This window comes from Ochotona princeps, chromosome 10, assembly GCF_030435755.1.
Source record: "Ochotona princeps isolate mOchPri1 chromosome 10, mOchPri1.hap1, whole genome shotgun sequence".
NCBI lineage: Eukaryota > Metazoa > Chordata > Mammalia > Lagomorpha > Ochotonidae > Ochotona > Ochotona princeps.
The window spans coordinates 22,137,583-22,154,551 of NC_080841.1; the positions used below are offsets into that span (position 1 = coordinate 22,137,583).

The 16,969-nt window shown below is 39.9% G+C and overlaps 1 protein-coding gene across 8 annotated transcripts in view; it reads left to right on the forward strand.

The window, feature by feature from the left end:
- Positions 1-16,969, forward strand: part of RPS6KC1 (ribosomal protein S6 kinase C1) — a 159,764-nt gene that overhangs the window by 120,904 nt on the left and 21,891 nt on the right. For 7 of the 8 annotated variants that reach the window (XM_058669177.1, XM_058669174.1, XM_058669173.1 and 4 more), the window contains 4 exons: positions 1,274-1,321; positions 2,501-2,633; positions 8,419-10,002; positions 10,274-10,363. In XM_058669177.1, coding sequence (XP_058525160.1) covers positions 1,274-1,321; positions 2,501-2,633; positions 8,419-10,002; positions 10,274-10,363 — 1,855 coding nt within the window. The remainder of the gene's footprint in view (positions 1-1,273; positions 1,322-2,500; positions 2,634-8,418; positions 10,003-10,273; positions 10,364-16,969) is intronic. The other variant, XM_058669176.1, reaches the window with a different exon arrangement.

Below are 16,969 nucleotides of genomic sequence, written 5' to 3' on the forward strand. Positions count from 1 at the left end.
CTATGTTTGGTATACGCTTGCAATGGGGGAATCTCAACTGAACTTGAGCTGTGGTTATGCAACAAGGTGGAGGAATCCACCATGGTGGGAGGGTTTGGGGAGGGGTGGGGAGAACACAAGTACCTATGAAACTGTGTCACATAATACAATGTAATTAATGAATTAAAAATAAAAAAAAAAGGAAAATATAGGCTGCTGATTTGAGAATCGACCATAGAGCAGCACAGATAGGAAACATGGAGATGAATGCGAATCCATTGTTAAAAGCTACACAAGAGTTGATACTTGCTTGGCTAATTTTGCTTGTAAATGGTGAATTGAATTCTGATTCTTAAAATTTTTTTTTTTTTGGTCTTTTTCTGGTTCATTCCTCCTAGGCCTGTGTTGGGCTAGGACTGGGCCAGGCTGAAGCTGGCAGAACAATCTAGGTCATCCGCGCGGGTGGTAGGAATCCAGCTCCTTGAGCTGTGACCTGTGGCCTTGGGTTTTACATCAGTAGGAAGCTAGATTTAAGAGGCATAGGTGGAATATGAAACAAGGCACTCTACTATGGGTTGTGAGAATCTTAACTGCCAGGCTAAATGTCAGCTCTCAGTTTCTGGCTCCATTTTGAAGATGGAGCTGACATGGTTTGTTGACGGTTAAAAGAGGAGTTAAGGATGACCTGGATGTGCTGACATAGTGGTAGAATGTGTTAAGCCATTGCTTGTGATGCGTGTCCCATCTCGCACTGCCATGCAAGTCCTAGCAGCTCTGTTTCCCATCCAGCTCCCTGCTAATGTACTGGGAAAGCACTGGAGGATGGCCCAAGTGCCTGGACCCCTGCCACCCACATGAGAAATCTGAATGGAGTACTGGCTACGCACTTTGGACTGACCCAGCACAGACTATTGTGGCCATTTGTGGAGTGAACAAGTGGGCAGAAGATTCTCTCTCTCTGTATCACTGCCATCCCATCCCCAAATAAATGAGCAAATTAAAAAAAAAAAAAAGGCTGAGCCTGTGGTAGACAAACTGCATGTAAGACTACATGTGAGAAGCATAGTAATGGTTCTAAGATATGGCCTGTAAGAAACAGAAATGATAATAAAACCTATTTGTGAATGAAGCTCATTTTTGATTCTATGGTTTGTTGACTTAAATCTGTTTAGAAGTTAACCATTTCAATGAGTCAATTCCAGTATCCCTCAGCACATGAAGTTTAGTTTGCAGAAGTTAAGAGTCAGTGTTGTGTTGTGGATAACTTGCTTGGCTTTTTCATTCATTTATGTAGGTGTTACTTGTAATGGACACGAGGACTGAACAGACCTTCATTTTAAAAGTAAGTAGAATTTGTATATTTAGATATTTCTTTTCAAATTATGCTCCTGAAGAAAATACAAAGCTTTTTGACTGAGTGTTTGAAAACTCTGTGGTGCTTTGTATTGAATTTCCTTTCAATTCTTCCATCACAGTTGTTGAGAACTCTGGAGCATACCTCCAGTGTGGATAAACTAATGTGGGTCCATTGCAGACTGTTCTCATGCTGTTTGAATGTGTAGTGTACACATCCAGTACTTACCATGTGCGTTTGATGTGATTTCAGAAGGCTGCGTTCAGTCTAGCCTCTGCTCATGACCATGATTTTCAAGTGCTAACTGCTACCTTAAATTCTGTGTTAAAAGTGTTTGGGAAAACTGTCCACATCAGTGTCCTCTTTTTTGTTTAAACTCAGTTTTGATTCCATTTACAGCTCAATTTATAGTTAATTAAAAAAAGAGAAGAAAAATCCCTGTTTTTATAGCTTTGAAATTGAATATAGGATAGTGATGTATGTATTCTCAAAAATATATGAATTTAAACATTTCTAAAACATCTGGAAAGTTCAGTTAATTCATCTTCTGCTACTTCATCTGAGACTTTTCTTTTTGCTAACAAGACACGGCAGCAGGTCCTATCACCACACACTGAAGCCTGTTTTGTTTTATGTGACTGTCCTTTGTCACTAATGTTTCCCTAGATTTGAAAACCAGGACTTGACGCTGGAAAATATACACAGCTTGTTGTTCCATTGGAGAAGAATTGATCTTTTCTGTCCTTTTTTTGGAAGAGAATTTTTACGTTTGCCTGTTTAATTGCAGGATATGGTTTGTAGCTCAGAAACTTGAATTGATCTCACAGGGTCTACTGCTTTAAAGATGTACATAAGTAAAACAGAACTTAAAAGGTCATAGCGAAATAACTGTGTGTCATCCTGATGACTTAGTTTGAGAGCGTCTCTAATAAAAACACTGACCCACGTAATTGATTTTAATGGCAGCTTTGTGGCATCTTCCGTTCTCTGGATGCTCGCCAGATGCCATCAGCAGTGCCTCCAGGGACCGGGAGGCGCGGAGCAGCAGATGAGTGACTTCTCTGAAGCCCGGAGTAACTCGGATAGATTAGTTTGGTTGATAAACACAGAGCACAGCAGGCTCCAAAGGCAGCTGAGGGTACAACTGACCTTTTTGTTCTCTGTCAGGGTCTAAGGAAAAGCAGCGAGTACAGCAGGAACAGAAAGACCATCATCCCCCGCTGCGTGCCCAACATGGTGTGTCTGCACAAGTACATCATCTCGGAGGACTCGGTGTTTCTGCTGCTGCAGCATGCGGAAGGTCTGTGCCTGCGGCGCCTCGCCCACGGCGGGCACCTCATCACACCTGTCCTGTCAGGAGCAGAGGAAATACACGGAACACACGTGACACCGTGTCCTCTTCCTCCCTGCTTTGAGTTCTGAGGGAAAATGAAAAGCGGGGTGAAGAGCACATTCCTTTGAACCACAGTACCAGTCTTAGGTCTACTTAGCTTCTTTGGCAGAGAATTTATTTAATGTAATGAGAACTTCAATGTGACTGTTGAAAGAGTGGGGTTTTATTTGAGGGATTTTTATTTTGTCCTGCCAAAAAAAAAAATGGATGCATTTATGTTAGATGACAAAAGCATCTCCTGAAGAATTAATTAATTACCTCTTTATTTATTTATATATTTGTTAGGAAGCAAGGCAGTTTGTTTAACATTTGACGTTCTGTAGTTGTTCTGATGTCAGTTTTGAGGAACACAGCCATTGGCATCACATATGTGTACAGAGCACAGTGTAGTATATTACCTTCACGTTATTTGTGAAATTTTAGCTCTTAGTACCGGGAACAGGTGGCAGAAATAAGTGTTATGTTTTGATTTGGTTTTGCCCTCTAATACCTGGATTTAAATAAATAGTCTTTTATTTAGAACGATTTAATATAGCAAACACAAATTCACTTCATAAAACATTGCCTTCTGGCTTTTAAACAGGTTTTCTTGAAATCATAAAAAACAAGCAATACTTAATTTCCATAATTCATGAAGGCACTATTGTTTTTACATTACTGAAAATAAAGAATGCTTCTGCTTTACCAACAGGCATACCATCTGAATTTAACACATTTTCCCAGGAAAAGGCTTTGGGTGCTTTCTGGGATTGAGGTCTCTTATGATAACTAATGTGAGATTTTTGACGGGGGCAATAAACTATTAATATTGTTTATTATGAAGTACAGCGCAAGATAACTACAGCTGGAGGGAAGACCTCCATATGCAGTATTTAATAGGAAATTCAGAAGGGGCTCCATGGTCTCTCAGGTATTAAGAGAGTTAATTGCGTGTGTGAATTGGATAACTAATTCACCTTTGTTCAGACATTATAGACAGCTTTTATCTGAGGATACCAGTGCATTACAGACATTATTGAATTAGAGGTCATGTCATCTGATAGCGAAATACAGCCACCTCTGGTGTGGAACAAAATAACTTGCGTAGTAATAATCCATAATAATTTAGAACAAGGTCAGTAGGATGAATGTAATTATAGTCAATATTCTATTACCCAGCGTGGATTATTCATGTTGGAGATTATCAGTGGCAAATTTCAATCCTAGCTTACCTTTATTAATTTGTAGCTTTATCTTCCTTTTCCTCATCTTCCTTCTCCAAATGATACTTTGGATTTTCTTTTGCCATCTTCTCTCTTGCCTTGTATATCCTAAAGCTAATATTTTAACTGATTGTGCTTTAATACTATAGACAGTTTTGCAGATTTCTTTTGACACACATATAGCTTTCAGATTTTCAGCTATTTCGGATTGTTTTACCATTGGACACATCTGACTTTGAATGACCATGTGACTACAGGATTTGTCTTAAAAATTTATGCGTTTATTTGAAAGAGTCATAGAGAAGTAAGGGGGCGGAGAGAGAGAGAGAGAGAGAGAGAGAGAGAGAGAGAGAGAGAGAGAGAGAAGGTTTTCTATCCACTGGTTCACTCCACAAATGGCTACAGTGGTCAGGGCTGGACCAAGCCGAAGCAAGGAGCTTCTTCCAGGTTTTTTTAATAGGTGGCTGGGACCCAAGTACTTGAGCCATCTTTTGCTACTTTGCTAGGCTAGACAAAGATCTTCCATCCACTGATTCGCTTCCTGAATGGCTGCAATGGCCAGAGCTGAACTCATCTGATCTGGTCTGCCACATGGATACAGGGACCTAAGAACTTGGGCCATCCTCTGCTGCTTTCTTAGGTCATGAACAGGGCACTAGATCACAAGTGAAGCCGCTGGCCCATGAACTGCTGCCCATGTGTGAGGCTGGTGCAACAGGTGAATTAGTATGCTATTTGCCACCATGCCAGCCTTTGAACATTAAATTTAACTTACTACCCAGCAGGGATTGGGGAAGAGTTTTTCTCCTCGCGAATAAAACTTTTTCGTTTTAATTAATTTATTTTTAATAGTCCTTCCTTTTTTCCTTTTGAAAGACAGAGGTACAGAGAGATAGAGGGAGAGACGGAGAGGAAGAGAGATACTGAGATTGTCTGTCTTCTAGTTCAATTCTCAAATGGCCATAACACCCAAGACTAGACCAGGCCGAAACCTGGAGCCAGGAACTCTATCTGTGTCTCTCATATCGGTGGCAGGGTCCCAAGTATTTGGGCCATCTTCTGCTGCTCTCCCCAGTGCTTTGGCAGGAAGCTGGCTCATAGATTGAGCAGCTGGGGCCTTTGGTTGAATATGGGGTGCTGGCACCCAGGCAGTAATTTAATTCACTGTACCATGACCCTGGCCCCTGAAAATGCATTTTTCTACAATTGACATTTGGGCAGTTGTTTGTGCTAGTAACATATTCCATAAAGAAAATGGTGATAGTCACGTTGAAAAATATTTGTTAACAGTGACACCAAATAATGCTGTATTTGAGTGATCAAAGAGCTAGACTTGCTAATAGCTGACTAAGGCAAGGTACTGTGTAGGTGGCACTGTTGCCTTTTGCTTTCAGGAAAGAATTCTGTTACATCAATACAGCAACATGTGTGAAAGTGTTAAAATGTTCATGCTTCTTAATTTGATACGTTCATTTCTGGATTCTGTCCTAATGAAATATTCAGAGATGTCAAATATTTGTGCGTAAAAGATTGGAAGCAACTTAAATGTCAAATAGAGAAACATTTAAACACATCATACTCTCTGTCACAGGGATATGGTCTGTAGCCACTCAAACTTGTATTCTTATGAATGTTAGAAAATGTTTATAATATAAAAAATATGAATCATAAATGCTAAAATAAATGCTATATTAATTTGTGCTTATCATTAGGTGTTAGGATTAAGGTTTATTTTTATGTTTTAATTTTTTTACTATTTTCAGAAAATTTTGTGATCAAATGTATTAGTTATAAGCAGAAGGAATGCTTGTTCTCCCCAATGATACTCTTAGTATTTTTAGACTGTTACCTTGGAAGATTTTAAAAAAATTTGTAAAGGTATTATCTTTTGGTAACACGGTTTAATAAATATTTATTTAATGCCTGTTTTACATGTTAGAATAGAATCTTCTGCCTGTGGTTATTAAAATCTTATGATCTGGCAAAGGAGATAATTAAAGCAAAAAATGTTAATATAGAATACAAGAAAATTGAAAAAAGAAAAATTCTGAAAAAAAATTACAGAAGGAATAAGACTTTTGCCAAGCAGATATTGAGGAAACTAGTGGGTAAAATTTTATGAGATAGGTGCAGCATGAGGAAGTCTACCGTTGCTTCCACGGGGAGTTTAATTTCAGATGAAGTGTGTGACCAGCAGGAAGCAAGGACCAAATCCTGGGCTGATAGTGTATTACAGAGAGGTTCAGATGCTTGAATGTTAGCAGGTGGATAGGATTTGTGTTCTTGAATGACAAAATGTCTTGATGGAGAGCCATGCCAGAATAAAGACTCATCGACAGCAGTTTATGATACAGTGATACAGGGGAGACTTGAGGTAGACATCTGTTACCTCAAAAAGCAGAGATCAAGAGAGATCAAGGTAGTTCAAAGAAGGTGATTGTTAGAAGTATTCTAAGTCCATCAAATGGGATTTGGAAACTTTGAATTGCTGGAAGAGCAAGGGAAAGAAAATAAACCAAGACTGACTCAAAGCTCTTATGGCAGGATAACTCAAAAATCAGAGGAACTGATTGGGGGTGAAAATAATTTAACGTATTGAATTTTAGGTTTCAGTAGCTTAGGCAATGGCCTTGGCTAAGAGGGAATGGAGCTTTTCTTCCAGCCTTATTGGACACTATTTCCTGCTCATTCCTGGAATGCTGAAGAGGTGATGGCTCCCTTCTTTGTGGCAACACTTCCCTTTCTGAAGAGTTACTGTCTGATTCACCATTTGCTCAGTGCCTGCCATGTTGCACTTTATAGGTATTACAAAAAAAGTTAAAAAAAAAGACTTAAGCCTGTTCTCAAAGTCGTCATCCTTCAGGAGGGTTGGAAACCTTCCCAGGCATTTTATTTGGAGTGTGTGAGATGTCCAGCAGCAGAATCAGGCTCAGGCATTTTTGTAAAAGTGCCATGTGAAAGGTATTTGTGGAGAAGGTTGTTACTTTGGTCATCTGGGGCTTGAGTTAGTGGGTGGAGGATCTCTTTCCATCTCTCCCTCTTTCTGTAAGTAAGAGTCTTTCAGACAAATAAGCTATAAAATGAAAGATTAAAGAATATAGAATCACTGCACAGCTCCTTTTTGGAGGGAGTTTCTAAATCATATTTGCATGCTTAAACTTTAGAATGAATGTTGGGAATTTCGAAACGGTATATTCTGGGGAGGGCAGAAAGCCTTAAGTAATAAGAAATGGAAGGAAAACGTCCAGCACGTGATGTCCTGTACCATTAACAACAAAAGGAAGAAGACTTTGACCAGATCACTGGTAGGGATGTATGAGAATTCTGATTAATACCATAGTAATTACTCTTTATTGAGTAAAGCTTCCTGAAATGGGAAGTTAACATGTTAAAAATGAACCTTTCAATTCATATGAAGAAGGCAAATTTTTCAGTGCTTTTTAAAGACTGATTTATTTGAAAGATACAGGGACAGAGAAAGGGGGCAGTACAAAGAGAGGTCATCCATCCGCTGGTGCGTTTCCCAAATTGCTGCAGCAGCCAAGCCTGGGCCTGTTGAAGTAGGAGCCTCGAACTCCATCCTTGTCTCCAATGAGAATAGCAAGGACCCATGTACTTGAATTATCTCCTGCTGTTCCCAGGGTACACATGAGCAGGCAGCTAGATAAGAGTGGCCAGGACTAAAACCAGGTCCTCTTATAAGGGCTCATGGGCATCCCTAGACTTAGTGGAGATTCTAATATTTATTATGAGCTAGAAGAAAAATGTGTTAAAATAACATCCATGTGACAAGTAGTATTGCTGATAGAACAAGTATCAAATAAATATTTGATTTAGGTGATTTATGTGAAAATGATTTTTATAATTGTAGTTTAATTTTTTAGATATATATCAGAATGCAGGGTCAATTTTACACCAGTTTGCTTCATTAAATGGCTTCCCAGTTAATCTTCTTCAGTAGCTTTACTTGGTCTGATGGAGCACATGATATGTATGGGGGGACATCAAATGGGAAAAAATATTACTGTGTCATTTATAAAGGCATAATTATATGCCAGATGCCAAATTTCCCCTCTAGGCCTGGATTGGACATTTCAAAATGGAATAATATTGTTAATTTTTTTCCAACTATAATACACAATTTTAAACAGCACTTATCTATGTATTTCCATTTGACCAGTTATTATATAAACAGATCAGAACATAATCAGATGTTTCTAAGACTAAATAATTAACTTAAAAGCAGAATTTTAGCTGTGAGATTTCATCTTAGTATTTGTTATAACTAATTTCCCTCCAAAGGGAGAAACAGGTTATTTTAGAAATAATTGTTGCTAAGAAATACACTTGAAGCCATACTCATTAGGTAGCAGTAACAACACAGTGACTTTGCTTTGCTAAATGTACTTGTCTTGCAGCATGCTTGCTATTATAATGGGTAGCATTGATATCTTGTTTGTGATTTGTTTTTTTCTTCTACTTGTTCACAGGTGGCAAACTCTGGTCCTATGTTAGTAAGTTTCTAAACAGAAGCCCTGAAGAGAGCCTTGAGATCAAGGGAGTGAGAAAATCTACACTCACCAAAGTCCACTTGCAGCAGCCAGCTGCCAGTCCACAGGACAGCAGCAGCCTTGATTCAAGAGGAAGTGATGGTGGCAGTGTGCTTAAAGCCCTTCCTTTGAAGAGCAGCCTCACTCCAAGTTCTCAGGATGACAGCAACCAGGAAGATGAGGGCCAAGATAGCTCTCCCAAGTGGCCTGACTCCGGTTCCAGTTCCGAAGAGGAATGCACCACGAGCTATTTAACTTTATGCAACGAGTATGGGCAAGAAAAGATTGAACCAGGATCTCTGAGTGAGGAGCCCTTCATGAAGACAGAAGGGAGCGGTGTGGACACCAAAGCTGTCAAGAGTTTCCCAGCCCACCAGGAGGCTGGCAGAGACAGCCCCGGCACACAGCTGATGACTCATGAGCTCAAGTCCCACCTTGGCGATGAAGACCCGAAGGCAGGCAGTCCTGCAGGAACATCTGATTCCCTTAGTAGATCGAAAAATAGCCCCATGGAGTTCTTTAGGATAGATAGCAAGGACAGCGCAAGTGAACTCCTGGGACTGGATTTTGGAGAAAAATTGTATAGTCTAAAATCAGAACCTTTGAAACCATTCTTTGCTCTTCCGGAGGGCAACAGCACTTCAAGGAGTTTTGAGACTAGTGAGAACAAGGTTGGGTTCGAAGCTCAGGACACCGTTAGCAGGGGCTCAGACGACTCAGTGCCTGTGATTTCGTTTCAAGATGTTGCTTTTGATGCCATCAGTGGCCCCGACGAAGGCAGGCCTGATCTTCTCGTGAATCTGCCTGGTGAGCTGGAGGCAACAAAAGCAGCCGCAGCCCTGGGACCTACTCCATTTCCACAGACTGCTCCAGGCATCCTGGAAAGCAAACTCTTGGAAGCCCCCGATGTTTTATGCCTGAGACTGAGTTCCGAACAATGCCAAGTACATGAAGGACAAGGCTCAGATGAGTGGAGTGAGCCCCAGAGTAGAGCAGAGAAACACTACGCACAGGAGAATCTCGGGAGCTTATTTGTCACGGCTGTTGATCAGAGCAGTCCGGGAGACCTGGCTTGGTTACAGAGCGCAGGGCCGGAGCTTCAAGATCTTGGAGGGCCAGAGCCTGCCACCGCCCCAGACAACACAGAAGAGAACTTATTCTATATTTCTAACTCACTCTCAGGTGCTAATGACTACGATACAAACACAGACTCTTTCAAAACAGAAGAAGTGTTGCTATTTTCAGATCAGACTGATGATTTGGCTAAAGAAGAAGCTACTGCTTTATTCCAGAAAGATTCCAAGGTTAAGGGAGAAAGTGGGGTTGCACTAGACGGAGACAAGGAAATACATCAGATTTTTGAGGACCTTGACAAAAAATTAGCAGTAAACTCCAGGTTTTCTATGCCAGAGGGCTGCATTCAGAGATGGGCAGCTGAAATGGTGGTAGCCCTCGATGCTTTGCATAGAGAGGGAATTGTGTGCCGCGATTTGAACCCAAACAACATCTTATTGAATGATAGAGGTCAGGAACTTTTGCAAATGCATTTCTTTTTATTCGCTGTTGCTTCCAATTAACTGAGTAGGCGTTTTATCTTGTAATTAGTATCTTCATTTCCTGTCTAGAGCTTCATTATCAGTGCAGCAAATTCACCCCCAGTAATAGCTTCTAGTACTTAATGATGCCATTATTCTTAATGATACTGTTTTTAGCTACAAAAGGAGTAATTACAGTTCACTTCTGCAGAAAATGGAAGAGAAAAATGTTTTGATTTCTCCTGTCGTTTTGTTTTTAGGACACATTCAGCTAACGTATTTTAGCAGGTGGAGTGAGGTTGAAGATTCCTGTGACAGCGATGCCATAGAGAGAATGTACTGTGCCCCAGGTTAGAGCAATCTCCTCAAATGTTTCACTTGAAAAAGTGGCTCAGCAGCTCTTATTTCTTTGTAGATGTTGTAATTTTCACTAGCAGTTTACTTATGTGTTGAATGTATTATCTCTTTAATCCTTGAAAGAAGAAAATTTGGAGATAAGAGCATTATTTAGTCCATAGGTATACACACACGCACACACACACACACACACACTATTGTTGTTCAGTGGGTCTGTACTTCCCTTCGGGCTGGTAGTGGATTCTTAGAAATGTCTTAACTTTGGGTGTTTTAGAAGGAGCTCTAAGATAATGTGGGCTGTGGCTGGCATGTAGCAGTGGGGAAGACTCACCACCTACTTTGGACAGGCTGGGTTTGATGCCTGCCTCTGGCTCCTGACTCCAGCTTTCTGCTGAAGCAGACCCTGAGAGGCAATAGTGATAGCTTTAGTAACCTGCTATCCACATGGGAAAACTGGATTGAGTTTGCTGGCTCCTGGGTTCCTCCTGGCTCAGCCCAGAGCACTGTGGGGATTTGAGGCGCGAACTAGGAGATGGACATTTCCGGTTGGTCTCTTTCTGCTTCTCAAAAAAAAAAAGTAAAACAAAAATGAACAAACCCCCATATCTGAACCTCCTTCAATGGATGATATTTATTTAGATGTCAGAGATGGCTGACTAAAACAAGTGAAGTTTCTAAAAATGGGTAAAATGCAGATTTAAAAAAAATACACAGTGTGATTGCAGTGATGAAACAAGCTAGCATTTTAGAGCACATTATAGAAACATATATTTGGGAAAATGTAGGAAGCATATTCTCATTTTTCAGTAACCTTTTTTTAATTTAAAAATTTATTTAGAAAAAAAAAATTATTTAGTGTTTATTGGAAAGTCAGATATACAGAGAGGAGGAGAGACAGAGAGGAAGATCTGTCCAATGATTCACTCCCCAAGTGACCGCAACGGCCTATGCTGTGCCAATCCGAAGCCAGGAGCCAAGAACGTCCTTCAGGTCTCCCATGCGGGTGCAGGGTCCCAAGGCTTTGGGCCGTCCTCAACTGCTTTCCCAGGCCACAAGCAGGGAGCTGGATGGGAAGTGGAGCTGCCGGGATTAGAACCGGCACTCATATGGGATCCTGGCGCATTCAAGGCGAGGACTTTAGCTGCTAGGCCACTGTGCTGGGCACACATTTTTCAGTAACTTGTTTAGCCAGACTTGATCCAACAAGGATCTTTCTCTTGTCCTATTGTGGTGTCCTTATTATTATTGTTAGTTTTTAATTAAAAGTTACAGATTTATTTCTGCAGGTGTTCAGTCCTTTGCTGACTGTTAAGGTGGCTTAAGGGAGTGAATTGGGTTTGATTTCAGTCTGGATGGGGCTATATTTGAATCCAGAGTTTGTTCACCCTTTGCCCAGCCTTTTGTGTTTTTGGCTGACTGCTGTTGCTGCACTTGTCACCCATTGGCTTTCCACGGACGTGGTTGGTTGATGGTTAATGTGGTGCTTAAAGCCGACTTGCTAACGTGTGTTGATGCTTGTCTTTCCACACAGTGAGAAGTGGTTATAGTTAGCATTGAGAGGTCTGTCTTGGTTTTAGGTACAAGTTTCATTGATAAGAATTATTTTGTACCTCTCCAATCTACAAAGCTGATAGCCTGAAACTTCCCTGAGAACAAGTATTAATGTTTCTGCCTTATTGTTATTGCCATTTTCTAGCATCCTTCTTCCTAGAGACAGGGAGCACGCCTACATTTTGTTTTTGTTTTTCTCAAATATATATATTTTTCTCATATATATATATATGTCATGCTTTTTGTGTGTGCAGTTTTGTCAGTGTGGTTTAGTTAGTGATAAAACAAAATCTTATCATGGAATCATTTTGTTACAGTTATCTCCTTTTTAAAAATGTCCAATTTGATAATGTACAACATGTTAGTGCATACATGTATCTAAACGTTTTTATTTATGATGAATTTGGAGGCTTCAGGATCAGAATTAAATTTGGGAGTTCTTTTGAGAAGAACCCGTTACATCCTGAAATGCGGAGTAGTGTAAATCACACAGCAACACTAGACACTTGTGGGCATAGTGGAATGCTCACCACTGACTCCTTGCCTCCTATTTTTGTTGTTACATTTTTATTGACAACCATCTGTGAGGTGGTTGTAGTAGATTATTTTTCTTTAGTTTCAAGTGTACTCATTTTTACTTTAATATTCATAGCATGTTGGCATCCTGAGAACTTTAATATATATGAAGCGGAACCATGCTATATTAATCAACAGATACATACTTTCAGGTTTGTGTACTGCAATACTGAATTTATCACAGTTCTAGTTGTCTGTTCCTTGACATCAATTCTCACAGTTCACCAGCAGGTGGCAGTCTGCCATTAATGGATTTTTGCTGTTCAGTTTGTCCTTCACATTTGAAAAAAAGCTGTAGTCTGAAGGGGTGTTTTGTTTTAATCCTTTGCATAAAATAATTATACTTTCAAGCTTTGTGAACTGCAAAAGTGTTCCAGTATTATGTCATACAGTGAAAGTAGTGGAACATATCTTTGTTCCTTGGACCTGTTACTTTTAGCAGCAAGATAAAACCCGCAAAGACTTTAATAGAAAAGTAAAGCTAATGCTCTAATTTAGATGGTCTCGAATGTAGAGGGTTCTAGAACTCAGTGAAGACCATGTGTACCCCTTGCTTATATCCTGCAGGGGGAATTAGAGCAAAACTTTGTAAATCACTTTTTGTTTCAAAGCTAAACAGCAGTGCTGCTAATGAGCGTAGACTCATTCTCACCCCTTCCCAAAGGGTGCAAACTGGTAGTATGCTGCTATTTCTATGTGTAAAAATCACCATTCAGTATGCATGTGGGGACATAGAGTACTTACCCCCCTTTTGCTACCCTTAGAACATGAAGTATTAAAGTAATTCCCCTCCCACTTCCCAGATCTAGCCTTAGTATTATCACACAAGTAACTTTGAAGCAGGTTAAGCAGCAGATGTTTGGTTATTAAGTAAAGTTGTCACAAGATTCATTTCTGTTTAAACAGTGTGCAGCCTCTACCCTCCCGCTGCTCCCTCCTGGGAATCCTTATCACGTATTTGTCCTAAAAACATTGTCCACCTGCCCTGTACTGTATAATATCAGCAATGTAGCTTTTATCTTGTGGATGATGTGCCTTTATATTCTGAGAAAAATTTCCAGTAACAGATTCAATTTACATGGGCAGAAACTTGAGCAAATGCCAAACTAGCAGGGGGGCCATTATTCTGCTCTATAAATAAGTTTCGAAAAGAAAACACACACACAGAAACCTGTGAATCAACATGTTTTGGTCTAATTGAGGGGAAAAGTAAGAGATAAATTTTGAAATGCAAATGATCACCTTCTGTTATTTAAGGAGGCTTTTTGTCAACTTTGTGATCTTAGATTTCTTTTTTGAAAAGTCATGTTCAATTCAACAGCGTTTTTACTCAGGGATGTCCGAGATTCCCAAATTTCTACAACAAAACTGAGAACCCTTTTAAAAATTTTTTTTCTACTTTTTTAGATTAAATAAAACAAATCCAACAACGAGAAGACAAAACCCACGGAGCTTTCTGTGTGTACATCTGTGAGAAAGGCGGCACATAAATGGCTTGCAGCTGCAGACCCATCAAGAGGGTCTTGAGAATACGAATTCAATGATCAAACCCTGCCCTGTTTTCAAAGTAGAAACCAGTCCTTTTTAGGTTCACTTTGTGTCCTTAGATTATCTAGGATGATTTCTCTAGCAAGGTTTTATTTGAAATAAACGTGCTTCCTGGTAAATGGGTTCCTTTCAGATGGCAGAAACGCAGCGTGGAGGTAGGGAAGAGAAAAAGCGAAGCAGTAATCCACGGAGGAGGCACAGGCTGTGCAGAGTGACCGAGTGAGTGTGACACTGTCTCTTGTCCAGGTCAGGAGACTTTCAGACACTTCCCTAGGAGACTCGGGCAGGTTCTGCTGTTGATTTATTTGGCCATGAGAAATCACAGCATAAACTCACAAGTGCCCTGGCCCTTCTTCTTCGGGGGACTTCCTTGTGGTTACTCGGATTTTAGATCTGTTTACACATAGCCACACACACGAAGCCAGAGGACACTGTCTTTTGTCATTTGAACAAAAACCAAACCAAAACAAAACAAAAAACCAGCTAGGAAATAGAAGCTAAAACCTTCAACCATATAAAATCCAAAATGCTGTATTTGAAAATTTGGTATGAAATCTGACATGGTGAAGTAAAGTGATTTATATATTAGCATCTATGCTAATAGAATCACAAAGTTCCCTCTTCTAGCCTTAGACAAGTTGATAGGGTATCCTGTTGGCATGTGTCATTCACTTTTATTTTCCACCCATTGTAAGCCTTTGAAATGCTTGAAATTTACATCAGTACTTCTCACTGAGCACTTTTCAGACTTGAGAATTCATAGGTGAATATGTGTGTAAATTGAAAAAGTCCAGGATGCTTTTCACTGCAGTCCGATCTCCACGCTCCCAGATGTCAAACGACAGCTTTGCTTCCTCTCTTAGGCGATTTCACACTTGGAAACAGCTCGCAGCTGATGGCGGAAAGTGAAACAGAGAAAAATCATGCTGAAAAGTGTCTGCACAATTCCGCTTTTGGAGCATGACATTTATTTTTTCGTTTGCTTCTCTAGCTTGACTTTGTAAGATCACTCATGAACATAGTGTTGGGCATGGTCTCTCTTGTTCTCTATGAACATGCTTTGCACCTGATTTGCTTCTGTTTAAACCTGATGCTGTGTGTGATAGTTACGTAGTGATAATTAGAGGTAGAACTCAGACCATTGGTGGAGGAAAATAGCTTGAGGTCATCAGAAATGCAAGATTTTAAGTAAAATATTTAGATGGAGTTGAACTTTTCAAACCTGGCTGTTTGTTCCAGGTCAGACTATAACCTGTTGCATAGCTTTGGACAAGTTGTTTCAGACTTTTCTAGCCCTCAATTTAATAACACATTTGTTGAAATAAATAAACAAAAATCATGTAGCAAGTTCAGTGAGGCTAACTACTGGCTTCTCATCTATCATAGTAGGGTTTGAAGAATTATTTCCTTTGAGCTACTTTAAAAATGTATGTTCTTATCAAGTTAAAGACTTGATGTAAATCACAGGATGTAACGTGGAAACGAGGGGTCTGTGGAAATGCTAGAGGAAGCGGCTAAGACAGCTTTCAGGTGGGATCAGAGTTGAAAGTCCTGGTTCACACTAAGCAAAGTTGCTGAAAGAAGAAAGAATTGATTACTTAGATTTTGCCAAGCCAGAGGAATATGATTTTAGGAATGTTAAATTAAGAGAGAAAGCAAGTAAATATAGGTGTATATCTTGAGATAATAATGGCATAACTTGGCAGAATGACTGTAGCTGTGGCAAGAAGGAGCTGTCAAAATAATTTTAAAAGAGAAAATATTTGTGGCTAATATTTTGATATTCAAACAATACCTCTTTGATTTATCCTTAAGCAACTTCAGCGGTAGCTCTCTTGTAACATGGTAGACATTTTAAGGTTTTTCTTGAATGATTAGCAAGCTTGTTTAATTCTTTGCTCTTCTTACATATTGTCATAAAAGGCAAATCGGTATCTTCTTTTGGAGAACCATTAACTTTTCTTGTTTGCTTTAGAGTATTGAAAATTTATACCAGGGAGTCTTTCCTAAAGCATTTCAAATTTGCGATGTGTAAAATATAAACCAAAAAAGGTCTTCAGGTTAACGCAAGTCTTGCCTTGTCTGGGCAAGTCCCTTGTGCTGTGAAGAGGATCTGGAGAGTCTCCATGGGTGGAGTTAAGGGTCTGGAACCATGGATCCTTCCTGGATTGCCATCACTCTGTGCTGACACAGTTCCATTCATAAACCACACTTGGCCAAGTTGACCAGAATGCAGTTTGTCTCTAGAGGTGAGAGTGAGACAGAGTAATAGCGCAGAGTCTGGTCTGTGTTACCTGGCTTCTTACAAAATGACACATTAGCACAGCACAAGAGAAGACATTCTTCAACTGCCAGAACTAGCAAGTTTATAATGATGAATGATTCGATAAGCTGTCCTACAGAAGTGATGAAATACAGCCTCTCTGGACATTTCAAAATGCTCCCTGAGAGGTGGGGTTGGGCGGTTTCCTTTGAGCTGTAGAGCACTCAGAGGACGTTCATTTTAACCTTTTTTTACTCTAAATCTTTTTCTTTATGATCTCGAGAGTTATTTCCTTTGCCAAACAGAACTATGCCATTAGAGTCTGGTAGTTGCAATAGGAATTGTACCAGTCTTCTTATTTCTGGCATCTGAGTTGGTATTTGGTGACCATTCACTTAATTGGCTGCATCGTACATTCTTACAAAGAAGTAGCTATGTTGAGTCTTGCATACTATGTGCCACTGCATTTGGCTAGCTACTTTGGTCAAATCATTAGTGTCTGTACCCTGTAAAATCTTGTCCATTTCAATTTCCAGGAGGTAACTAGGTCTTTCTACTTCTAAGCAACCTTTCACAATTACTTCCTTCAAATATGTGTTCTTTAATAGTAAGGTTTTAAGCAGTTAATGATGATAAGGCAAATAGGATTCCAGAAGCTCTT